This window comes from Mobula birostris, chromosome 5, assembly GCF_030028105.1.
Source record: "Mobula birostris isolate sMobBir1 chromosome 5, sMobBir1.hap1, whole genome shotgun sequence".
NCBI classification, from domain to species: Eukaryota; Metazoa; Chordata; class Chondrichthyes; order Myliobatiformes; family Myliobatidae; genus Mobula; species Mobula birostris.
The window spans coordinates 88,166,973-88,194,580 of record NC_092374.1 but is presented as its reverse complement, the minus strand read 5'-3'; the positions used below and the strand labels follow the sequence as shown (position 1 = coordinate 88,194,580).

Genomic DNA, 27,608 nt, shown 5'->3' with positions numbered 1-27,608 from the left:
TGTGGCAAATTATTCCTTATCGAGTGCCTCTTTCATTCCCCCTTAGAAAATGTCAACTGCCTCTTGTTTCTACCACCTGGGTCACTGTCCACTCTCCGCAGCTTTTCGACATATTTCCTCACAACCCTTTTGTTCCCTTCCACCCAAAATTCTATACTCCATGAAAAAACTGCAGACTTGCGGATGCACCTCTATTCGTGAGAGAGGGAAAAAAAAACAATCTCTCTTCCACACTTGCAGCTGTCTTGGTAAACAGCCAGCATAATCAAAGACTGCACCCACCCTGAACATTCTCTCTTCCACACTCCACCACATCCCCAGATGGGCAGAAGGTACAAAGTCTGAGAGCACGTACCACATGGTTCAATGACAGCTTCTATCCTGATGTTAGAAGATTACTGAACATATCCCAGTACAATAAGATAGACCCTTGTCCTCACAATCTACCTCGTTATGACCCTTGCATCATGTTGTCTGTCTGCGCTACACTTCCTCTGTGAGTGTAACACTCTATTCTGCATCCTGTTGTTGCTTTTTCCCTTGCACTACCTCGATGTACTGATGTGATGAAATGGATGGCATGCAAAGCAGAAGTTTTTCACTGCCCTCAGTATGAACCTAATTATCAATTCACAAATTTACCAGTTGTCTTCTTCTCTCTGCTCTCCTGCACACATCTGGCTTAAATGTCACTCCTCTGGTGAACAGTAATGTTGGAAAGAGAGTCACGGGGTTTGGACCCATGGATGATGGAGGAACAGCAATGTATTTCCAGGCTGAGACAGAGACCAGAGGAGGGCTTAAACAGGGGAGTTTCTCAGAGAAGGGTCTTGCAGACGGACAAGATGGAGGGGGCTGCTTAATCATGTTTCTGCCCCACAGGTACGTGAAGAACATCATGGGGCTCTACTACAAGAGTGACTCCGACGTTCTTAAAGACGTGGAGTTGCAGGCTTGGCTGAAGGATGTGGTCCAAGAGGGATTTGCAGATCTCCCTGGAATTGGTGAGTGAAAGTTCTAGTTTTGAGGTATAGTTGGGAGGGACAGCAATCAGGTGAGAAAAGAGAAGCTCCAGGTGATGCCCCATTGTCAACCTCTCCAAAAAATGGATCTTGTCCTGAACCACTGTATCCTCTCTGTTTCGAACCTGGATCCAAGAGATGAAGTGACCACCAGGGTTTTACCACTCTTGAGATAAGGACGCTGTCAGTAATGCCCATTGTTCATTGCCCCCGGGGGGGGGGGTGTGGTGGTGAGTGGTGTTTAAGTCTCAGCTGTTGTTCTGGGTCTGGAGTCATGTAGAAGGGAGAGGAGGAAGAGTGGCTGGTCTCTATCCCCGGGGTTTTCATTGTAACTTCAGGGTCAGCATGTTACAGTAGGTTTATTTAAGGCCATAAATTTTCCAGCTACCGGACTGTGGGACACTTTCCAGTGGCTCAGGTACTTGACTCATAACTTTTCCCTTCTTCCTATCTGATGCCTGCTTGATGATCCAAATGTAGCCGTGATACTGAGGGCAGCACCGTGGTGCATGTGATAAAGCTACTGCCTCCCTGTCTCAGCAACCCTGGGTTTAATCCTGACCTTGGGTAATGACCATGTGTGGAGTTTTCCTGTTTTGTGACTAAGTGGATTTCCCTTGGGTGTCTATGCGTCATGGAGCATTGAAACAGGCCTTTTGGCCCACTAAGTCCTTACTAACCAGCATGCACCCTTTTCAAGGATTCAAAGATTCAAAGTACATTTGTTATCAATGTATGTATGCAGTATAAAACCTTCAGATTCGTCTTCCCACAGGCAGCCACAAAACAAAGAAACACCATGGAACCCGTTCAAAGAAAACGTCAAACACCCAATATGCAAAAAAAAAAAAACAAATCATGCAAACAGCAAAAAGTGAGGGAATAGTAAACAGAATATTAAGCATCAAACTGCAGGATCCTTGAAACAGTCTAGGAATGTTCAGTTCAGTTTAACATTGTGCCATTCGTTGGCTGCAGATCGCAGAGCCAGTCCATCCCAGTCAAAATCACGCAAAATAGGAATAAAAAGGAGTAACCAGAAACCCATATAACTTGAACTGCAGAGTCCTCTAAAAACAAGTCTAATTCACAAATCTCAACGATCAAACTTGCCCAAGACCCAAGACTTTGTCCCACTCAGTTTCTGCTGACAGTCAAGCACACTTTTACACTTATCTCAATTTATTTTCCCCAGGTTCTACCCCTCACCCACATACTAGTTTAGAAACAGGAGCACCTTGGGATCAAACCTGCTTCTCTGGAGCTGGATTGTGGCAGCTTTACTAGCTGCAGCACTGAAGGTGTCCTGTTTTCAACCCATGTCCCAAGCATGAGAGGGCTGGTAGACCAATTGGCCACTGAAAATTACTGGGCTGGGTGTGGAGTCATGTGCAAGTGCTTTGATGAAGGGTAGAATCTGCAGGAAGCTGATGGGAAAATGAGAAGAACAAAATGGAAATCACAGAGGATTGTTGGTATTGGTAAACACACGAGATGTTGAAAATCCAGAGTAATACACACAAAATGCTGGAGGAACTCAGCAGGTCAAGCAGCATCTACACAGAGGAATAAACAAAGTTTAGGGTCATGAATGGTCTCAACCTGCAATGTCAACTGTTCATTCCTTTGCACAGGCGCTGCCTGACCTGCTGAGCTCCTCCAGCATTTTGTGTGTGTTGTTAGTATTGATGTTGGTTTACCATTGTCACATGTACCAAAATAGAGTGAAAAGTTTGTCTTGCATAATGTTCATTCAAATCAAAGCAATACACGGTACATTGAGATAGAACAATCCACTTCCATGGGGACCTCAACTTTGTCATGGTTTGGAGGCTTGCGTACCTCAATGACCCATAGAGCGATGTTGGCTGGAGACAGGGCTTTACGTTTTTGCTCTTGGTAGGGTCACCCATACCAGACAGTTCAAAGGGTAGAAGCAAGATGGAGAGTGGTCCACCAGTCCTCCAGGTTCAGGGGTTCAGTTCAGGGCTAACAACCCTGACTGGTGAAACAAAATTGTTACAGAAACAGCAGTGGAGATTCCTTCTACATCTGAGTGTGACGGTATTTCTGAGTCTCCACCTGGGACTTGCATGACTGACAGTAGCGAAAACCGAGTGACTGATATGATGAAGGAAGCCCTGAACACCACCTGAGATGGAGGACCTTCATTGCTACCCTAAACAGCACTGGTGTAATGGGTAGTATTATGTGTAATAACAATGCAGAATAAAGTGTAAAGGGTACAGAGAGTGCACTGCAGTTAAGCAGTAAAGTGCAGGATTATAACTATAAGACCATAAAATATTGGACCAGATTTAGGCAACTCAGCCCATCGAGTCTGCTCCCCCATTTCATCATGGCTGATCCATTTCCCTCTCAATCCCATTCTTGTGCCTTCTCCCTGTAACCCTTCGCGCCCTGACTTATCAAGAATCTATCAACCTCCACTTTAAATACACTCAGTGACCAGACTCCACAGCCAGCTGTGGCAATGAATTCCACAGATTCACCACCCTCTGGGTAAGGAACTCCCTCCTAATCTCCTTTCTAAATGGACATCCCTCTATTCTGAAGTTTTACCCTCTGGTCCAAGACTCCCCCACTATAAACATTCTCTCCACATCTACTTGGTTGTTTTCAGTGAGACCCCCTTCAGTGTTCTAAATTCCAAGCAGAGACCCAATCCCATCCAACACCTCATATACAATATGACAAGCATTTCAATCCTGAAATCATTTTCGTGAACCCCTTCTAAAGACCCTCCAATGTCAGCATATCCTTAGATAAAGGGCCCAAAATTGCTCACACTACTCCAAGTGAGGCCTCTCTAATGCCTTATAAAGCCTCAGCATTACATCCTCATTTTTATATTCTGGTTCTCAGAATGATGCCAGCCTTCCTCACCACTGACTTAACATGCAAGTTAACCTTTAGGGAATCCTGCATGACCCTGCATTCCTTTGCACCTTGGATATCTTTTAATTTTCTCCCCGTTTAGAACATAGTCTACTCGTTTATTCTTTCTACCAAAGCATATGACAATACACTTCCCAACACTATATTCTACTTCAGAATCAGAATCAGGTTTATTATCACCAGCATTTGACGTGAAATTTGTTAACTTAGCAGCAGCAGTTCAATGCAATACATCATCTAGCAGAGAGAGAAAAAAATAATAAATTAAATAAAACATAACAATAAATAAACAAGTAAATCAATTAAATATATTGAATAGATTTAAAGGAATATGCAAAAACAGAAATACTGTGTAATAAAAAAAGTGAGGTAGTGTCCAAAGCTTCAACGTCCATTTAGGAATCGGATGGCAGAGGGGAAGAAGCTGTTCCTGAATCGCTGAGTGTGTGCCTTCAGGCTTCTGTACCTCCTACCTGATGGTAACAGTGAGAAACGGGCATGCCCTGGGTGCTGGAGATCCTTAATAATGGACACTGCCTTTCTCAGATACTGTTCCCTAAAAATGTCCTGGGTACTTTGTAGGCTCGTGCCCAAGATGGCGCTGACTAGATTTACAACCCTCTGCAGCTTCTTTCCGTCCTGTTTAGTAGCCCCTCCATACCAGACAGTGATGAACCCTGTCAGAATGCTCTCCACGGTACAACTATAGAAGTTTTTGAGTATATTTGTTGACATGCCAAATCTCTTCAAACTCCTAATAAAGTATAGCCACTGTCTTGCCTTCTTTATAACTACATCAGTATGTTGGGACCAGGTTAGATCCTCAGAGATCTTGACACCCAGGAACTTGAAGCGGCTCACTCTCTCCACTTCTGATCCCTCTATGAGCATTAGTATGTGTTCCTTCATCTTACCCTTCCTGAAGTCCACAATCAGTTAGTTCATCTTACTGACATTGAATGCCAGGTTGTTGCTGCGGCACCATTTCACTAGTTGGCATATCTCACTCCTGTACGCCCTCTTGTCACCACCTGAGATTCTACCAACACTTCACTTCACTGTCACTTCCTTGACCATTCTCCTAATTGAAGTCCTCATGCAGCCTCCCTTCTTCCTCAACACTACCAGTCATTCGACCTATCTTCGTATCCTCAGCAAACTTGGCCATAAAACCATCAATTCTGTCATCCAAATCATTGACATACAACATAAAGAGAAGTGGTCCCAACACCAACACCTGTGGAACACCAGTAGTCACTGACAGCCAATCTGAAAATGCTCCCTTTATTCCCAATATTTGCCTCCTGCCAATCAACTAATGCTATGTCCATGCTAGTATATTTCCTGTAATACCATGGGCTCTTGTCTTGCTAAGCAGCCTCCTGTGTGGCACCTTGTCAAAGGCCTTTTGAAAATCCAAGTACACAACATCCACCAATTCTCCTTTGTCTATCCTGCTTGTTATTTCCTCAAATATTCAAACAGATTTGTCAAGAAAGATTTCCCATTAAGGAATCCATGCCGACTTCGGCCTATTTTATCATGTGCCTTCAAGTATCCCTGAACATCATCCTTAACAATTGACACCAACATTTCCTAACCACCGAGGTCAGGCTAACTGGCCTATAATTTCCTTCCTTCTGCTTCCCTCCCTTCTTGAAATGTGGAGTGAGATTTGCAATATCCCAGTCCTCCAGGAATATGCCCAAATCTAGTGATTCATGAAAGATCATGACCTCTTTCAGATTCCTCATGCACCTAGTCCTTCAGAACTTACAGCTCTGCAAACACTTTCTTCCTAGTAAAAGTAACTGCACTCACTTATGCCCCCTGACACTCTCGGATATCCGCATACTGTTAGTGTCTTCCATAGTGAAGACTCATGCAAAATATTTATTCAGTTTCGTCTGCCACTTCCTTGTCCCCATTTGCTACTTCTCCTGTGTCATTTTCCAGCAGTCCAATGTCTACTCTCACCTCTCTTTTACTCTTTATATATCTAAAATAAATCTTTTGGTATCCTCTTTAATATTATTGGCTAGCTTACCTTAATGTTTCATCCTTTTGCGCCCTATTGATTTTTTGTTGGTCTTTAAAAGCTTCTCAATCCTCTAACTTCCCAGTACTCTTTGCTGTATTATATGCTCTCTCTTTTGCTTTTATGTTGGCTTTGTCTTCCTTTGTCAGACACGGTGCATCATTCTGCCTTTAGAATACCTTCTCTTTGGGATGAATCTATCCTGTGCCTTCCGAATTGCTCCAAGAAACTCCAGCCATTGCTATTGTGCTGTCATCCCTGCTAGTTTCCCCTTCCAATCAACTCTGTAGTTCCCTTTACTCCATTGAAATACTGATGCATCCGACTTTAGCTTCTCCTTCTCAAATTGCATGGAAAATTCTATCATATTATGATCACTGGCTCCTAAGGATTCCTTTACCTTAAGATCCCTCACCAAATCTGGTCAATTACATAGCAGCCAATCTCGAATAACTAATCCCCTAGTGGGCTCAACCAGAAGCTGCTCTAAAAAAATCTCATAGGCATTCTACAAATTCTCTCTCTATTGGCATCCAAGACCTAAATTTCCCATCTGCCTGCAAATTGAAATTGCCCATTACTTTCATAAGATGGCCCTTTCTAGATGTAGCTCACATCCTGGCTCCTGTTTGGAGGCCTGTATGTAACTCCCATCAGGTTATTTTTCCCCTTGCAGTTCCTTAACTCTAGCCACAATTATTCTACATCTTCAAATTCTATGTTACCTCTTCCTAAGGAGTTGATTTATTTTATTACCAACAGAACCATGTCACTCCTCTCTGCCTACCTGCCTGCCCTTTCAATACAATATAAATTCATGGATGTTAAGCTCCCAACAATAATCTTCTTTCAGCCATGACTCAGTGATGTCTGAAATGTCATACCTGCCAATGTCATACCTCTGAAATGTCATACCTGCCAATCCCTAACTGCGCTACAAGATCGTCCCCTTTATTTTGCATACTGTGTGCATCCAAATGTAACACCTACAGTCCTGTATCTATCACACTTCTCGATATCCACCTCCCCCCATTACCCTACACTCATTCCACTGACTGAAATTTTGCCCTGTTATCTGCCTGTCCTTCCTGACAGTCTCACTACACACTGCATTCGCCTGCATACCAAATGCCCTGTCTTCAAATGTATCACCCAGTTTCCCATCCCCATGCCAAATCAGTTTAATCCTACCCCAATAGTTCTGGAAATCAGCCTGCAAGGATATTGGTCCCCCTCAAGTTCAGGTGTAATCTGTCCCTTTTGTTCACATCATACCTCCCCCAGAGAAAATCCCAATGATCAGAAATCTGAAGCCCTGCCGCTGCACCAATTTCTTAGCCACGCATTCCTCTGCCAAGTCATCATACTCTTACCCTCACTGGTGCTCAGCACAGGCAGCAATCCAGAGAATACTATCCTAAAGGTCCTGCTTTTCAGCTTTCTACCTGGCTCCTTAACTTCTCTCTTCTGGACCTCCTCTCTTTTGTTACCTATGTCATTGGTACCAGTTTATATCAAGTCTTCTGGCTGCTCTCCCTCCCCCTTCAGAATGCTGCGGACCCAGTCCAAGACGTCCCTGACCCTGGTACCTGTGAGGCAAAATATCACCGAGTGTTTCTATTGTATCCACAGTATCTCATGTCTACTCCTCTAACTATGGAATCCTCCTCTCCCCACTTCCCTTCTGAGCCACAGCACCAGGTTCAATGCCAGAGACCCGATTACTGCAGCTCCTCCTGGTAGCAACCCCCCACCACCAATAGGATCCAAAGTGGTGTGACTTATTATTGAGGGGAACGGCCACAGGGGTACTCGGCACCCTCTGCCCATTTCCCTACCCTGTTATGACAGTCACCCAGCTTCCTACCACTTGCAGCTTAGGGGTGACCACCTCCATGTAGCTCCTATCTATCACTTCCACAGTTTCCCATGAGCCAAAAGTCATCAAGCTGCTTTATCATTTCCTTAATATGTTCTCTGAGGAGCTGCAGCTTGGTACATCTGGTGCAGATGTGGTTATCCGGGAGGCTCGAGGTCTCCCAGATTCCCTACATCTCACACAAAGAACACAATAGAGCCCCTGAACCCATCCTCACTGGCAGTATTTCCAATGTCCACTATGTCTGATCAAACTACGAAGTTCATACAGTGACTCTCCTGCAGCATTTTGTTCATGTCCAGCATCTAACCCTGTCCATATTGGCTTCAGGCATCCCGACAAGCTTTCTGACCAGGGAGGAGCTGTTCAAATTCCTCACCACGGTGATCTTCATCGCCTCTGCCCAGCACGCTGCGGTGAACAATGGTCAGGTAAGGGCTCCGTCTCATCCTGGAATATCCTTCAACCTCTCCACACTGGAGGGATCCAGACCATCACCTGTTCCAGGTTGACCTTTGTGTGAAGGTGAAGATGCTGAGCAATATTCAGGGCAAGGGGCAAGAACCGGGAATCATAACAGATCAATTACAAGAAGGTGGCAAGTCCACATGCAGTCAATTGATCCTGCAGTAAATTGATTGGGCATTCGAGTGCGTGGGTCTTTCATCTCTGTGGGCCAATTTTGTAGCTCCCACACTGTAAGTTGCATGTCACTAACATGACTCAGTAAAAACATTTCATCATGCCACTCTACTGTTGTTCTCACACCTTGCATACATCGCAGGGTTGACTGTTGACAGACAGGTCAATCAGAGCTGAGGGATCGAGCCTGCTATCCAGTGTCCTGGGGTGGGATGGATTCCTGCCTCAGTAGAAGCCTTTGGAGTGTCAATGAGAAGGGCTTCTCTTCCCCAGACGAACACCAAGAGGTATGAATTTAAAGTGATGGTTAAACACAAGAGGTTACGGGCTGGAATATGGAGATTATCAGCTACTTTTTGCCCTCTCCCCCTCCTGGTTTGATCCACAAGTCATCCACACATTTCACCCACTCCATCCCTTCCCCATCTGGTTCCAGCTGCCCTACATCTTACCCCTAATGGTATTCATTATCACATTCCTTACCTTGCACTGGTAAACTTTGTGTTCCCATTTATCACATCCAGCCAACTTGCACCTCCCCCATCACTCTCCCCTCATTTGGCTCCACCTGCCCCTTGTCTGGCTCCATCTCATCCACTTGCCCCGATCCCCAACACCATTCCTCCCCCTCATTCAACTGTTCATCATTCTTCACCCCTCCTTGGTCCACCAGTCACCTGCTGCCTCTTGCTTCCCCCCTCCTCCTTCTTTGGATCGGCTATCTTCCATGTCCTGTTGAACACCCTGACCTACTATCTGCAACAGAGCCCACTTCTTTATCACCCTCTAACTACATCGTTAACAACTTGTACTTACTTAACCTGTCCTATCACATGTATCCCCTTTGTCCTATCCATTCCTGCCCACATCCATAGGCCAGCACAGTAGCACAGCAGTTAATGTAATGCTATTACAGCACCCGCGACTCGGGTTCAATTCCGACACTGTCTGTAAGGAGTCTGTACGTTCTCCCTGTGACCATGTGGGTTTCCTCCAGGTGCTCCGGTTTCTTCCCACATTGCAAAGATGTTCAGGGTTTGGGCTGTGGTTGGCAAACTGTGCGCATCCTATGTTAGTACTGGAAGCTTGGCGACACTTGGACTGTGTTGGTCATTGTAGCAAATGATGCCTTTCTGCTGTATTTGTCGATGTTTTGATGTACATGTGACAAGTAAAGCTAATCTTATCTTAAAAATCTTAACCCATCCCTGCCCACATCTTCTCTCCAAATTAAAACTAATCAAAGCAAAAAGCACCAGAAACACTCCGAAGCATCTACAGAAGGAGGAATGATGCTAATTAGTTCTATGACCTTTGATTAGAACCTGAATACATCAACTGAGTTTCTCTCTCCACAGATGCTGCCTGATCTGATGAGTGTTTCCAGCGTGTTTTTTATTTTGTCTCAGGTTTCCAGCATCTGTAGTTTTCATGCTATTTCACTGTTATCTCTGACCCTTGAATTTTGACCTTGCCCCTGACAGTATGATTGGTGCTGCTGGGTGCCAAATTCACCTTGCACCATGAGGAAGCCTCCACCCTCCTCCAAGGAAGACCTCTCAATCGAGCAGCTCATGGACATGCTACCCGATATGAGTCAGTCCGCTCTTCAGATGGCGTTCACATGGCACCTGAGTCGGCCTTTACCCAACAAGGTGGGCAGTGCAGCTATGTGTGTGCAGGTCTGTATGTGTGTGTGTATATAGGTGTATATATGTGTGTCTACATGTCTGTATATATGCATGTGTCTGTCTGTAAATGTATATCCACATGTATGTGTTTATATACGAATGTGTGTCTCTCTCTACGTGTGTGTGTGTGTGAATGTCTGTCACACAATATGTGTATCTACTCTACATGAGTGTGTGCATGTGTGTATCTCCACGTATTTATGTGTGTTCATGAATACTCTGTATGTGTCTGCGTGTTGTACTGTATATGTATCTGTGTACACATGTGTGAAAGTAGGTGTGTACTTGTGTGTATGTATGTGCGCATGTGTATATTTCCTGCAGCATGAGTAAACAATGTGGAAATTCCCATGTTAGCTCACTCATGGATGCTTGGCTACACACCTGTTGTATCAACACATAGATCATGTTCTAGGGCTGTGAGGCTTTATCAGGAGGGCAGAGGAACTGTGGGAGAGGGGTGGGCTGCCCTCAATCACTCATCCTGATCATCCACACCCTGCTTGGCATGTTGGCCATCAGACTGGGAACGGTACATCAATATGATCACTACCCCCTTCCTGCGTCCTCTCCACCCCTCCCATTGCTACCCTTCCCATCCATCTCCCTCCCCCTCCAATCATTCTTTTCCATCTCACCCTTCCCTTCCCCTTACCTTCTTAACTTTCTCTCCTCCTTCCTCTCCCCACTCCCCTTACTCTTCCTGCTTCCCACACTTCTCCTTCTCGACCTCCCCCCTTTCCCCTCTTCCCACTCTTTCCTCTCCCTTTCCCCCACCCTATCCCCTCTCCTTTGTCTCCTATCACTCTCTCGCCTCACCTCCTCCTCTCCTTCTCTTTTCCTCTCCATGTTCTCCCTCTTCCCTTCTCCTCACTCTCCCTTCACTTTCCCCTTCCTCCTCTTCCTCTCCCTTCTCTTTCCTCTCCCCCCTTGTCTCCCTCTTTCTCCCTTTCCGTGGCCCCTCCCCTCTATCTACCTTCTCTCCTTCACTCACTCTCCCTCTTCCACCCTCCCCTTGGACTCCTCATTCTCCCGTACCCTCTCGCTCCTCACTCCCATTTCCTCCCTCCCCGTCCTCCACCATGTCACATACCTTTCCTCCATCAATGTTCAGAAGTATTGATAAACATGACACTGCATTCAAAGAAGATGTGAAACGGTTGGCTCAAGCATTTTGTATTGATGGCCACTTTCAATCTGATGCTGCTGCAATAAGTAAAGACATGCATCACCTTCCAACAAACTATGTTTCTCAATTTTCAAGCATGTTATGACTTGGGACATAACAGATGACATACAAGATGATGTAAGACCAAGATGAGAGTGTGTCAAAGCAGAACGCCTGGCTGGTGGAACTCTGTTGTTCTGTATAAACTACGTCCTTTCCATGCATTAAAACAGAGGCTGATTTAGCTGCATTAAGGCAATGGCAGGAGGGCATGTCGAGAACAAGACCAGGCATACCTCAATATGAGGCCTCACCCTGGTGAAGCCACAGTACAGGACAACTTGGCAGCAAGTAACAGACAGGGCTGAGTGCTCCCACAACCAATGGATCAGATCTGAGCTCTGTAGTCTTGCCACATCCAGCTGTGAACGGTGCTGTTAAGGATCCGGCCTGAACACTGGGTCGAAGGGCCTCTGCTGGTAGCTCTGGATCATGCCAGTCTTTAATTTCTGTTTTCTTTCACCTGGCCATGTGGGTTCTGGCCCAGCCTCTTTCCCTTTTTGGACTGCCTCCAATTACCTGCTCGTCTCCTCATTTGCACCCACCTGTTTCTAATTTTCACTCATTACCCTGTCCATTTAAACCCCGCCTTGACGAGCACTCTCTGCTAGTTTGTCCCAGTTCTGACCTGTGTTGTTCTAGCTTGTCATTGTGACTTCTGCCAACCGATTTTGCCTGACTCTGTGTTTTGGACTTTGCCTGCTCTTGGACCCGATTTTTGCCTGTGTGCTCTGGATTGTCTGCCCTCACCTGACTGCCTTTCCTGTTAAGACCTCTGCCTGTCATTTTGGATTCGTGCCTGCCTTCTGTTTTTGAAAGACTGTTGCCTTCGTGCTCCCTAGTAATCCTGGTAAAATAGTATTCATTGGTCTGCACATGAGTCTCACCGAAACCTAGAAGAACCTGACAGGTGGTGGAGAATCAAACAACTCACTGGAGGAGGAGGCTCCACAAATATCCCCATCCTCGATGACAGAGGAGCCTAGAACATGTGTGCAAAAGACAAGGCTGAAACATTAGCAACAATCTTCAGTCAGAGGTGCTGAATAGATGATCCAGCTTGGCCTCCACCGCAAGTCCCCAGCATCCCAGATGTCAGTATGCAACCAATCTGATTCACTCCACGTGATATCAAGAAACATCTGAAAGCACAAGATACTACAAAGGCTATTGTCTCAGACAAAATCCTACCAATGGTCCTGAACACTTGTACTCCAGATCTTGCTGTGCCACGAGCCGATCTGTTCCAGTACAGCTACAACACCAGCAATGTGGAAAATTGCCCAGGTACGTCCTGTTTCTTGTGTACAGTTCAAGTCCAACCCAGCCAATTACTGTCCTATCAGCCTACTCTCAACCATCACAAAGTAATGGAAGGAGTCATCAACAGTGCTATCATGCAGCACCTACTCAGTAATAACAAGAACTGCTTACGGATGCCCAATCTGGATTCCGTTAAGGCCACTCAGCTCCTGACCTCATCACCTCCTTGGTCAAATATGGACCGAAGAGCTAAATACCAGACCCTCAACATCAAGGCAGCATTTGACTGAGTATGGTATCAAGGTGCCCTAGCTAAAATGTCAATGGAAATTAGGGAGAAAACCCTCCACTGGTTGGAATCATCCCTGACACAAAGAAAGATGGTTGTGGTGGTTGGAGGTCAATTATCTCATCCTCAGGACATCATTGCAAGAGTTCCTCAAGGAAATGTCCTAGGACCAACCATCTCCAGCTGCTTCATCAATAACCTTCCGTCCATCATTAGGTCAGAAATGGGGATGTTCGCAGATGACTATACAACGTTCTGCACCATTCGTGAAGCAGCTCCTGCCCAAATGCAGCAGGATCTAGACAATATCCTGGCTTGGGCTGACAAGTGGCAAGTAATATTCAAGCCACACTAGTGCCAGGCAATGACCATCTCCAACAAGTGAGGCTCTAACCATCGTCCCTTGACGTTCAGTGGCATCACCATCACTGAAACGCCTACTATCAACATCCTGGGGGTGACCATTGACAGGAAATTGAACTGCTCTAGCCATATAAACACTGTGGCTACCAGAGCAAGTCAAAGGCTAGAAATCCTGCAGTGTGTAACTCACCTCCTGACTCCCCAAATCCTGTCCACCATATACAGGGCTCAGGTCAGGAGTGTAATGGAATACTTGCCAGTCACAAAATGAATGCAGCTCCAACACTCAAGAAGCTTGACATCATGTAGTACAAAGCAGGCAACTTGATTGGTACTCCTACCTCAAGCATTCAATCCCTCCACCATCAATGAACAGTTGCAGCAGTGTGTACTATCTACAAGATGCACTGCAACAACAGCACAACAATGTTCCTAAGGCAACACCTTCCAGTCCCACAACCATCGAGAAGGACAAGAACAGCAGATACCTGGGAACACCGCCACTCCAAGTCACTCACACTCCTGACTTGGAAACATATCGCTGTTCCTTCATTGTCGCTGGGTCAAAGTCATGGAATTCCCTCCCTATCATCACTGCGGGTGTACGTACACCTCAGGGACTGCAGCGGTTCAAGAAGGCAGCTCATCACCACCTTCTCAAGGGTATCTAGGGATGGGCAATAAATGCTGGCTTAGCTGGTGTCACCCACATCCTGTAAATGAATATTTTTTTTTAATGGCAACGATTATTGAGGGACAAACATGCACTGGAAGAACAAGAGAAATAGCTACAGAAAAAGAAGGAACAGTTTAAGTTGGAGGAAGAAATTGCAGCACATATGGCTAAGGGCTTCAAGTGTGTCGAGTGCTAAAAGTGCTCAACAGGACAGTCCAATGGTATGAATGCCTATATTGAAAATACACAAGGAAAAACCAAACCACCGAACGTCAGTGCTGATTTCTTCATTCCTCAAGTTTCTCGGAAACATGAACAAAACCCCAAGAGCTAGTTCATGGTGTTTCCTGTCAATCTGCATTATTGAGGCACTCTGAACCTATGTCACATCCAGCAGCTCATGGGGACGTTCACTTACAGCATGGAAACGCTCTTGTTTCGGATGATGGAGATCAAAACAATATTTTTGATATTATGAGGAAGCAAAATGAAATAATAACCTTATTGGCACAATGACGCCTTTAATCTTTGCTATAAAAGAGAGGTTCAAATCTTCGGTGATCCATTGCAGTATCATGCATTTGTGAAAGGCCTTTAAAAGCAGTGTAAAAACAAGACTGATAGTCATAGAAGCCATTGGATTTCCTCGTGTTTGTGTCATAGTAGCTATCTCTATTTCCTTGAACTGTACACTAGGGTTCACCCTAGGGAACTTGTTAGAAGTTAGCAACATGTTGACCCTAAGAGAAGATACATCAAAGCTAAGGCTTTTCTACAGGAACATTTTGGTGTTGAATAGGAAACTGCTTCTGCCTACAAGGGAAAGGGTCTTTCATGGGTATCCATAAAATCTGAAGACACGAAGGCTCTTAAGGTTACATTCTTTTTGTTGGAGGCTGTTGCAATGCCCTGGAAGAAGTGCAATACATGCATGAGCTGGACATGCTTGCCAATATGTTGACCATTATAAAGAAACTGCCCTATAAGCTTAGGGATATATGGTGAACCATGGTCTGTGAACCTCAAGAAGGACACAAGCATAAGGCTACTTTCATTGACATTGCTAATTTTATTGAAAGGCAAGTAAAAGTGGCAACAGACCCAGTGTTTGGGAATATAGAGGATGCTTCATCACTGGTAATAAGCTAAGATGTGAACAAAACTACTGTAAGTCACAATTTTGTTCTAGAGCGAAAGGAATCAGCTTTGCCACTACTGTGACCATTGTGGGAAGTAAAATTAAAACTGAACCTAGAACTGGAGGTAGGGAAATAGTTTCAACAGCTGAAAGGGTTTGTCTGTTCTGTGGGGGTGGGCACATATTGGAATTGCACCCTCAGCTGGAGAAAAGGGCTTATAGTGAGAAGATAGTCTTCCCGAAGGAAAATTGTGTCTCCCTTGGCTGACTGTGTACAGGACACATCAGCAAAGATTGTAGGAAGCATCTTTCATGCAATATATTCAATTTTAAGCATCCCAGCATACTGTACTTCATATCCACTCATAGGAAACAAAACAATGGTTACTTGTGTTTTCTTGGATCAAGACAGTACAGCAGTTTTCTGCACAGAGTGCCTCATGAACAAGTTCAATCTCACAGGAAAAAGTATATGCATTATCTTACACACCATAGATCAAGAGATGGTCGTGAGTAGCTTCATTGTTTCAGAATTGAAAGTGGCCAGCCTAGACAGTGAAAATTATTGTGAACTACCTAACATCATAACTTTTCACACAGACCTGATCAGTCTCTCTCATGTTCCCCCATGATATGAGCCAGCTGGATGGTTAAAAATCCACTTAATTCCTTTCAGAAGAAAGACATCACTGATCTGTGAGTGGTTCCACTTCTCAATGGCTTTGCTCAACTCACCCTTACCTCCACAACTTTTGTCACATTTTCTGAGTGCAACCTGCCCTCATCTTGCTATAAAGCATCAAAATGCATTAACAAAGGAAAATGTGTCTAACAAAATTGCCACTTCAATGTAAACAGCTCGTAAGGCTAAATTGGTAAATTTGTGGCTACTCACGGTCTTCTCTTGACCTCTGCACTGTTCTCCTTCTGCTCTTCACCTCACAAGGTGCAAAGTCATCCACTCCTACATGTTTAAACTGATTTCATCTGGAGAGACCCTGGCCAGAGGTAGATCTGCCGTGTGCTGGCATCCTGGAGCTGTGTGCAACTGTCGACAAACACCACACTTAGACAGGATTATACTTGGAGCTGCACTAGTGCCGGAAATCTGGCAACCTGGACAATATGTGGTTACTACCACAATGTCCCACCTCTCGATGTACATGCCTCCAAAGGATGTCTGAGATATGGAGGTCCTTTACCAGCATAACAGGATGTTTAGACTCTTCAGGGATAGCATCCACCAACACCTTCCTTGTCTTCTGTGCATTTCCTAATAGCAAAATTGGCACAGAATGGTGATGAATTTTGATCCAGAGAGATGTAAGCCCATTCTAAAGTCCTCCATATCTTGACTGAGGTCACAACAAGCCACCAGAGAAACCTCAGCAAATCTCCGTCTTCTGCTGGTACTTTAACCTGTTGAAGCATTGGTTCAATATCTGTCATGGTCACCATTGGCTCTTTTCTGAATCTGGTCATAACACTAATCAGTGAGCTAGTAGGACCTGATCCCTGTAATAGACGAACATTAAGAGATGTTCCCTGAAATATCGCTCCACAGCCAAGCACAACATGGAGCTCCCTTTTCCTGGAGTGGTAAACACCGTGATGTAGAATATACCAGACTTTCCCATCACTGTGTTCCAGATCCTCCGTAGGCATTCTCTCAGCATAACCTTTGGAGATGACATCCTTCATGAAAGCTGTGTAGTCAGTGCGTAATAACAAATACCTCAGAAACCTCCTGCTTAGATTTAGAGCATGCTGTTCTGCAATCTTTCTATTATTTGCCATGTTAACCTTCTCCCTTCTCCAAGGTAAACTACTATTTTAGTGGCCGTCCACCAGTTTTGCAGAATTTGCAACCAGTTTCATGAATTTGTGGTCCTCTCTTGACAAACCAGGTTGTTCGTGCAGACTGCATTCAGGGAAGTCTGGCTGAAACTGCTGCTGCCAAAGCTTATCCAAGTTCAAATCTGAGATCCTATTATCTGTGAGCTCTGGCTTCTTTTGATCCTGTGCAATAGACCCGATCCCTGCCACATGCCAAATGGTGATGCAGCCAGTTAGAATGCTCTGTACATCCATAGAAATTTCTGAGTGTCCAAATCTCCTCAAACTCCTAATGAAATATAGCCACTGTTGTGCTTTCTTATTTTTGTAATTTATTTCTTATTGAATTTAATCATCAGACAAACTTTCCATAAGATGTATTTCAAATACTGTACATATATATCATATATTTGTCACAAATCTCCACATAATGTTTATCTGAGGTATACACTTATAGAAAGGAGAGGAAAGAAAGAAGAATCGAAAGAAGAAAATTATGTGCAGAGTAGGGAGTGATTTTTTTTATACAACATATTCATTGACTTGTAAGAATAAAATCAGGCCTATGAGGTATTATATAGTTCAACCATTTTTCCAGTATGAATAAAATTGTTCCAACTTATGATTAACAGATGCTGTTATCTTTTCCATTCTGTAAACGTCCTTTGTAATTTCCATCCATACATTTAAAGCTGGGCTCTCCTGTGATAACCATTTCCTGGTAAGAGTCTTTTTACCAGCCTCCAGCAGTACATTCATTAAATATTTATCTCTTTTCAACCATTCTTGAGGTATATACCCAAAATATATGGTCTTACTCTCCAAGGGTATTTCACATTTAAAGATGTCTTGTAGGGCATTATGTATCCCCCTCCAACAGTCTTTGATAATGGGGCACTCCCAGAAAATATGATAATCGTTTGCATTTTGATTTCCACAATTTCTCCAGCAAACGGCGGTGGGGAGTTGGGGGTAGTACTATCATAATGGGATTTCTGAGAGGGTGTAATAAAATATCTTATCAAGTTTTTCCACCGGAACTCCCTCCATTTCTGTGAACTGGTATACTTCCATTGATACCTCCATATTATTGTCCATTCTTCCTCAGATATCATTATCCCTCCTTCTTTCTTCCATTTTATTTTAAAGTATGAAGTCAAATGTGTTTTAAGATTTGACAAACCCTTATACACGCTTGAAATTATTCTACTACCGTTGTCTGAATTATATGCTTTTCTAAACTGCTCTATCAGACGTCCTTGCCTTGGTTACATTTTAAACCATCCTATTAACATACTGTCGCATCTGTAAATACCGGTAAAAGTCTTGTGTTTCTAATAAGTGTTTCTCTTTGAGCAATTCAAAACTGAACAGTTTTCCTTCTTTCATTATATTGCGAATAGCTGTTATTCCTTTAGATGTCCAGTCCTGAAATCTAGCATCCAGTTTAAAATCCGAGTCATATACACACCATTTAAGAATTGCAATGTCTCTCTCTAGTTTATATTCTTTTATAATAGTTTTCCATATTTAAAGGGTCCATTTCACCCACGGGTTGGCAATATTATTTATATCACTTTGTAGATTATTATCAGCCAAAATTGCCTGTATAGGGATGGAAAGTATCCTCTCCTCAATGTTTTTCCATTGTGCGTCATATGATGGGTTGCACCAGCATATCGTGGCTCTCAACTGTGCTGCAAAATAATAATCTCTAAGAGAAGGTAGGCCCCATCCCCCCTTTTCCTTGGCTAATTGCAAAGGTTTGAGATGGACCCTAGGCCTTTTACCTTGCCACATATATCTTGATAGCATCTTGTTCCATTCATTGAATTGATTTTGGTTGCTCTCTATTGGTAGGGTCTGAAAGAGATATAGTAATCTGGGCAGTATATTCATTTTAATAGATTCAATCCCTGAATTGAGACCAAGAAAAGGAATTAGGTTCCATCTTGTTATATCTTAATTTTTTTATATATAGGCTGATAATTGCATTCTGATAATTTTGCCAAACCTTTTGGCATAATGATGCCCAAATATTTGACGGACTCTGTTTGCCATGCCCAAGAATATCTACTTTCAATTTCTCTTGATGGGTGATAGTTATATGAAAGTAGTTGGGTTTAGTTACGTTGATCTTGTATCCTGATAATTGCCCATATTATTTGAAGGATTGCATCAATTTAGGTAAAGAGTATGTTGGTTGCCCTAGATCGATCAAAATGTCATCCGCATAACAGGCCAATTTATGCTCTGTCCCTTTAACAGTAATTCCCCTGATATCTTCATTTTGTATTGAGCTAATGGTTCCAGATATAATGCGAAGAGTAGTGGTGACCATGCACAACCCTGTCTCGTGCCCCTTTCTAGGGTAAAACTATTAGATAAATATCCATTGATTTTAATCCTGGTGGTAGGATTGTCGTATAGTGCCTGTACAGTTGTGTCATGTAGACCAAATCTATGTAAAACTCTGTAAAGAAAATTCCAATTAACCGAATCAAATGCCTTTTCAGCGTCCATGCTTATCATATTGCTTCAATTTCATTTTTTTATATGATCCATAATGTGAAGTGTCCTTTGTATATTGTCTTGTGTTTGGCGTTGTTGTATAAAACCTGTCTGATCATTATGTATCAGTGTGGGTAGAAACTCTTCTAATCGTTTGGCCATGATGGAGGTAAATATTCTATAATCCACAATAAGAACAGATATTGGTCTAAATGACCCACATTCTATTTTATCCTTATCTTCTTCCGGTATAGCTGAGATTATCACCTCCTTCCAGCTGGGTGGCATTTTTCAGAGCCCAGTTCAGTGTGGGGAGTAAAACAGGAATTAACTCACTTCTAAACTCTTTATACCACTCTGCCATATATCCATCTGGTCCTGGTGACTTGCTTAATTTAAGCCTACTAATTGCAGTTTTTAGTTCAGCTTCAGTTATGTCAGCAGTCATCATTCTATTTTGTTCTTTGCTTAAAGTGGGTAACTCTAAAGAATTCAGGAAGGTGTCAGCTTGGGTTATGCTTCCCCTTGCAACTTTGGAATATAGAGTTTGTAAAACATTTCAAAAGCTTCCTCAATTTCACTTAGTTTATTTTTTTATCACTTTTGTTCTTGGATCCCTAATTCTATGAATTGTATTTCCTGCTATCTTTTTTTTCCAGTTTCCACACCAGTATTTTCATAGATTTAGATCCACTTTCATGGTGTCTCAGTTTCAGAAACATTAATTTTTTTCTAATTTCTTGTGTAGCCAAACTATTAATTTCATTTCTAATTTTTGAATTTCCTCAAGTGTATCCTGTGCCAAACTCAATTTGTGATTTTTTTTTATAGTTCCTTCAGCTTAATTTGTAATTCCTCTAATGTTTTATTCCTTTTTTTCTTATATGAAGATATCGCTATAATTTTTCCTCTTAAGACAGCCTTCAGAGTATCCCATAGAATGGGAGGTGAAACCCCTCCATTATCATTCATTTCTAAGTAAAGACCAATTTCTTTTTTAATTTGTTCCTTAAAATAGGGATCATTGAGTAGACTTGAATTTAGTTTCGAAATAGTATTCTTTGGTTGCAGGTCAAAATCAACAGATAAATATATAGGTGCATGGTCACTTACATCTATTGCCCCAATTCCACAGGTGATTATTTTGTCCCTATCTTTTCCGAATGTTATGAAATAGTCTATTCTTGTATATATGGAATAGGGTACAGAATAACAAGTGTAATCCCTTCCTCAAGGTCCTCAACATCCTCAAAAAGAGTGTTAACTTTCTTATGTAAGGACTTTGTTTCATAAGTTTTTCTATTGGAAGAGTCTAACTTTGGTTGTAATTGTAAACTTAAGTGTCCCCCACATATCAAGAGACCTTCTGTTTCTGTTACCATATTATTAGTAATTTTCTGGAAGAAACTAATATCACATCCTGGGGGTGCGTATATATTCAATAAAGTAACTGGATTTCCATCTATATTCCCCCTTACCAGAATATATCTGCCCTACTTATCTCTCATTTCGAAAACTTCTTCAAAATTTAGCTTTCCTGAGATGAGAATAGCAACTCCTCTTCTATGTCCTGATTTATATGTGGAGAAAAACAAATTAGTGAAGCCCATTCTCTTTAATTTTCCATGCTCATTGTCACTTAAGTGAGTTTCCTGTAAATATACTACATGGGCTTGTTCTTTTTTCATTTTTGATAGAATTTTACTGCACTTGACTGGATTCAACAGCCCATTGACATTAAAAGAAATGAGTTTCACTTTGTCCTTAGCCATATACTATCTGTTAGTATATCATTGAAATTTGCAGAATATAACTTAATCGATCTACTCCCTGAACAAATAAGAACCAAGAAACGCGAATAATAAAAAAGGTAATGAAGGTGTGATTCCAAGGCTGGGGTCTCTAGATGACCCTGGGTTGAGCTAAAAGAAACGTCTAGCCGTGGGGGAATAGCCCCTCCTACCTGTGAGTTGAGGGCCCCCGCACAGTACCTATAAAAGTAAGTTTAAAAATCTATGTCCATTACACAGAAATGGTTTCCCTGTGTATTCCTCCTATGGATATATTCTCATTTGGGTGGGAAAAAAGATATCAATGAATGAATTTTAAAAAATTGAGTAATGTAAAATCCACATTATAATACGTATTTCTTGAGATAGGTATATCACCGTCTATTTTTGCTTCCGTTTAGTTTATCAGCACTTTTAAAGTTAACTAAACCTTATGGCTCTTCTGGAGGAGGTGAGGGCTGCCCTCAGAGAACTCAGTTTCTTCCTAATGTCCTTCTCTCGTCCTGCTCCCGTCCCCTGCTTTCTCGGTTCTCTTACCATTTCCCAAACAGATCGGGATAACTGCTCAGCCAGACTTTCCCTTGATTTGACCACTCTAATGGGCAGTCCTCTATTCTTCATGTCTGTGGTCCCCTCTTCCGCTGTCTGATATAGTTGTATCCCTTCTTGGTAAAATACCTTCAGTTTAGCAGGGTACGGGGTTTGGAATTTAACCTTTTCTTGCTTTAATATTTGTTTTGCTTCAGAATATTCCTTCCGTTTCTGTAGTACCGCCGGGGGTAATCATGATCGAAATATATTAACTTGCCTTTCCAAAAAACCCTCTTCTTACCCCAGTCCCTTCGTAGAATCTCCACCTTGCTCTTGAATCGAAGGAATCTAAGTACCTTAAGTGCGCAGCTTACTTTTTCTGTCTCCGGGATGCCGTGGGATGAGCGAACGATGCGCTCTCTCAATTTCCATCTCCATAGTCGGGGGAATCTCCAGCGCTTCCCGCAGCAGCTTTTCTACAAAGTCTATCATCGACAATCCCTCCACTCCTTCGGGAACATTGTGAATCCTGATATTCTTCTGTTGCGATCTTCCCTCCTGGTCAAGCAATTTACTTTTGTGAGTTCCCTCATCTTCCTTTTTTGAAGTCCACAACCAGTTCTTTGTTGAGTACAAAGTTGTTGCTGTGACACCACTCAACTTGATGATATACCTTGCTCCTGTACGCCTCTGTTGCGTCTGAAATTCTGCCAACAATAGGTGTATCATCAGCAAATTAATAGATGGCATTTGAGCTGTCCCCAGCTGCACAATAATTTTCACCATCTAAGCCAGCCACTTCCATTCCTGAAATAATATAGTTACTCATGATCTTCTCTTGACCCGTGGTATGTAAGAGAAGGCGTGTCCTTTTTCCTGTGACATTAAATTTGTTAATTAGGCCCATAGTTTAATAACTGTTGTACTCCCTTGACCTAAGAAAGCACAAGTAACCATGGTTTTGTTATTCCTCTTGCCTTTAATGCCTTCCCAGCCCTGCTTGCTAGCTTTTCATCCCCACCCTCCTCACCATCACTCCAGCTTCCATCCCATCCTATCCCCTGCGCCCCCCCCCCATTTCCTCCTTCCCTTCCCTCTCTCTCCTACCATCTCTCCTTCCCATCCATTCAGGCCCCTGTCCTGTGGCAATGGGCACTTCCCACACATAATCTTTTTACCCAGGCGGCGGGGTGCAGCTCAGCTGATAGGAAGCATCTGGAGATGGCAAGTGAGCATTAACAATCACCTGATCTCTACCCCTTCCTCCAGATCCTCCTGGGCTCTTACGAGGAGGAGCACTTCACTGAACTGGATGCTAAGCAGATCATAGCGGAGTTCCAGCAGGATTTGAAGGAGATCGAGCAACGGATTGAGGACCGAAACCAGAATCTTGAACTCAAGTACCAATATCTGCAGCCTACTAGCATCGAGAACAGCATTAGTATTTGAGATCGACTCTCACCAGGTCCCAAAGCTCACCACTGGGACCCTCCCCACATACCACCCACTCACCACAGAGACCCACCCACATCCCACCCACTCACCACAGAGACCCACCCACATCCCACCCACTCACCACAGAGACCCTCCCCACATCCCATCCACTCACGATAGAGACCCACCCACATCCCACCCACTCACCAGAGAGACCCTCCCCACGTCCCACCCACTCACGACAGAGACCCTCCCCACATCCCACCCCACTCACCAGAGAGACCCTGCCTACATCCCACCCACTCACCAGACAGACCCTCCCGTCATCCCATCCACTCACCACAGAGAACCTCACCACATCCCACCCACCCATCAGTGAGACTCTCCCCACGTCCCACCCACTCACCAGTGAGACACTCACCACGTCCCACCCACTCACCACAGAGACCCTCCCCACATCCACCCACTCACCACAGATACCCTCTCCACGTCCCACCCGCTCACCAGTGAGACCATCCCCACGTCCCACACACTCACCAGTGAGACTGTCCCCACGTCCCACCCACTCACCAGACAGACCCTCCCCACGTCCCACCCACTGAGACCCTCCCAACAGAGAACCTCCCCACATTCCACGCACTCACCAGTGAGACCCTACCCACGTCCCACCCATTGAGACCCTCCCCACAGAGACCTTCCCCACATCCCACCCACTCACCACAGAGGCCCTCCCCACGTCCCACCCAGTCACCACAGAGACCCTCTCCACATCCCACCCAGTTACCAGTGAGACACTTCCCATGTCCCACCCAGTCACCAGTGAGACAACTCCACGTCCCACCCACTCACCAGACAGACCCTCCCCACATCCCACCCACTCACCAGAGGCCCTCCCCACATCCCACCCACTTACCAGAGACTCTCCCCACATCCCACCCACTCACCAGAGACCCTCTCCACATCCCACCCACTCACTGGAGACACTCCCCACGTCCCACCCACTCACCATTGAGACCCTCCCCACGTCCCACCCACTCACCAATGAGACCCTCTCCACGTCCCACCCAGTCACCAGTGAGACACTCCCTACGTCCCACCCAGTCACCAGTGAGACACTCCCCACGTCCCACCCACTCACCAGTGAGTCCCTCCCCACGTCCCACCCACTCACCACAGAGACCCTCCCCACGTCCCACCCACTCACCACAGAGACCCTCCCCATGTCCCACCCACTCACCAGAGACCCTCCCCACATTCCACCCACTCACCAATGAGACCCTCCCCACATCCCTCCCACTCACCAGTGAGACCCTCCCCACGTCCCACCCACTCACCAGTGAGACATTCCCCCATGTCCCACCCACTCACCAGTGAGACCCTCCCCACGTCCCACCCACTCACCAGTGAGACTGGCCCCACGTCCCACCCAACATCCCACCCACTCACCAGTGACCCTCCCTACATCCCACCCACTCACCACTGAGACCCTCCCCACATCCCACACCCACTCACCAGAGACCCTCCCCACGTCCCACCCACTCACCATTGAACCTTCTAGTCCTGCTAGATAATAGTACCCCTTACTTCATGGGCTCTGTTTTAGGGGGTGGGGTGTCACCTTTCACCCTCAGTCTATGACATCTGATTCTAGTCTAACTCAAGCTGAGGGGGAAGACATCAGTGTATATTTACCCTATCTATACCTCTCATAATTTTGTATACTTCTGGAACATCTCCCCTCATTCTACGCTCCAAGAATAAAGTCGTAAGCTAATCAACCTTTCCCTATACAAGATTTCAGAGAAAATAGATGTTTTGACATGGTACTGCAGTGGTTGGTGTAAAACTATTACAGTACCACTGTCTGTCAGGAGTTTACACTTTCACTCTGTAACCGAATATCAAAAATCCATTCATTCCAAAAATCCTCCATATTCCAAAGATGTACAGGTCAGTAGGCTAATCGGTCACAAGGGTGCAATTGGGCAGTGCGAGCTCTGTGAGCCAGAAGTGTCAATTACACTCCTGTATCTCTTATAAAACAACTACTCCCTCATTAATCATCTTCGAAAGTCTACCTCCGAAGACTCCTTCAGGCCTGTAAAATATGACCTTCCCTGAACAAAGCCATGCTGACTATCCGTAATAAATCTATGCCATTCCAAATACCAGTAGATCCTAACCCTTAGAACTTTCTCTAATCATATCCCAAACACTGATGTAAGACATAATTTTCTGTTTTGTCTTTATTACATTTCTTAAGGAGAGCAGCAACATTGGTTACTCTCCAGCCCTCTTGATCTCACCTGTGACTCTACTGTTGTGGTCATGGATTAAGGTTTAGTGTTAGAGGTTAGGATTTGGGGTTGGAGATTTGCGGTTAGAGTTAGGAGTTGCTGGAGCTGGGGTCGGCCAATAAGAGAGGTGAACATTAGGGTTAGAGTTGAGGTAGTGAAATTTTCCCAGTCTCCTACTGATGATCTGACTTTGCACAGAGCTAGAGGGTAGACACTAGATGCCCACAGTGACAGTGTTGGTTGAGGAGGGTGGGTGTTTGGTACCTAATGGTTTCAACACAATTCTTTAATGCAGAACATGGGATTCCAAACATTTTCTCCCTCTTTCTTGATCACATCCACTCGTCCCCAGCTCCTCACTACCTCAACCCTAACCCTAATGTTCATCTCTCTTAAGACTAGACCCTTACATAAGACCAATAAGGAGAGGGGAGTGGAGATGAAGTAGGAATAGAAAGAGGGTGGTCCTCCTCCAGATCTTGAAGGATTTCTGGACTCTCACTTTTCAAGACTAGAAGAAAGGGAAGACCATTTGGCCCTTCATACCTGCTGTCCCATTCACACTATTTCTTTCACCTCCGTGCCACCTTCCCACACTGACTCTATAACTCTTGACACAAGAGATTCTGCAAATGCTGGAAATCCAGAAAAACACACACATTGGAGGAAATCAGCAGGTCAGACAGCATCCATGGAGAGGAATAAAAAGTCTATGTTTTGGGTGGAAACTTGGGCTCTGGCTTCTTCCCCCTTCCTTTCCACTGCTGATGAAGGGTCTCGGCCCAAAACATTGACATTATTCCTCTTCATAGATGCTGTCTAACCTGATTTCCTCCAGTATTTGGTGTGCTGCCCATAACCCTTAGGCTTAGAGTCATAGCACGATACAGTCTTGAAACAGTCCCTTCAGCCCATCAAACTGTGCTGACCACCAAACACCTATCTTTACACTAGTCCTGCACTAATTTTATTCTCACCACATCTTCATTGGCTCCCTCCAGATCCTACCCATTAATCACACAATTTGCAGGGCCATTAACCCACACATCATTGGGATGTGGGATGAAACCTCCATGATGTGGGTGGGAACCAGAGCACCAGGGTGAAATCCACATGTTCACAGAGAGAAAGTACAAATTCCACACACAGACAGTACCCAAGATCAGGATTGAACCACGGTTCCTGAAGCTGTATGGCAGCTGCTCTACAAGCTACACCACTGTGTCATGCCAAATTTTTTAAAGCTCTTTAAACCGCATCCTTCTTTAAGCTTTTTGTTGATGATAAGATAATTGATCTCTTGCACTTACAGAATAAGTTGGGTAATGTGATCAGATCTCTCAAGGACCTTTTTATTAAGATTACTATGGATCTTTGTAACTTTCCAATAATCCCTGTTATTGATTGAAGAATGCATATTACCATGAATATTTTAAAAATTAATTTCCTTTCCTTTCGCTACTGTTGATAGTCAATAAAACACAGTTCTCCAACCGTTGTGTCTCCGTCTCAAGATGATCTAAAACTGTTCTGATATTTCGGAATTTCACGGAATGATTGGTGGATCTTAACAAGATCTTTAGAGGAGCTATGAGAGGGTAAATGGTGAGATGTTTCCACTAGCAGGAGAGTCTCAAATAGGAGGATGTAGTGACAAGATGGTGAGCTTTTGGCACCTTGTGTTACATATGGTTTCAACGGTATTAGGGATATGGTATTGATGTGGATAGAGAATTGGTTGGCAGACAGGAAGCAAAGAGTGGGAACAAATGGGACCTTTTCAGAATGGCAGGCAGTGACTAGTGGGGTATTGCAAGGCTCAGTGCTGGGACCCCAGTTGTTTACAATATATATTAATGACTTAGACGAGGGAATTAAATGCAACATCTCCAAGTTTGCGGATGACACAAAGCTGGGCAGCAGTGTTAGCTGTGAGGAGGATGCTAAGAGGATGCAGGGTGACTTGGATAGGTTAGGTGAGTGGGCAAATTCATGGCAGATGCAATTTAATGTGGATAAATGTGAAGTTATCCACTTTGGTGGCAAGAACAGGAAAACAGA

At 44.2% G+C, this 27,608-nt stretch overlaps 1 protein-coding gene across 1 annotated transcript in view; it reads left to right on the top strand.

Annotated features, from left to right (window-relative positions):
• The window catches only part of LOC140197850 (polyunsaturated fatty acid 5-lipoxygenase-like), an 83,442-nt gene extending 56,387 nt beyond the window's left edge, over positions 1 to 27,055 (top strand). The window contains exons 11-15 of the mRNA XM_072258370.1: positions 883 to 1,004; positions 8,189 to 8,289; positions 9,985 to 10,155; positions 23,086 to 23,216; positions 25,059 to 27,055. Of these exons, the coding sequence (XP_072114471.1) occupies positions 883 to 1,004; positions 8,189 to 8,289; positions 9,985 to 10,155; positions 23,086 to 23,216; positions 25,059 to 25,290 (757 nt within the window). The 3' untranslated portion in view covers positions 25,291 to 27,055. The remainder of the gene's footprint in view (positions 1 to 882; positions 1,005 to 8,188; positions 8,290 to 9,984; positions 10,156 to 23,085; positions 23,217 to 25,058) is intronic.
• Positions 27,056 to 27,608: the final 553 nt, after the last annotated feature.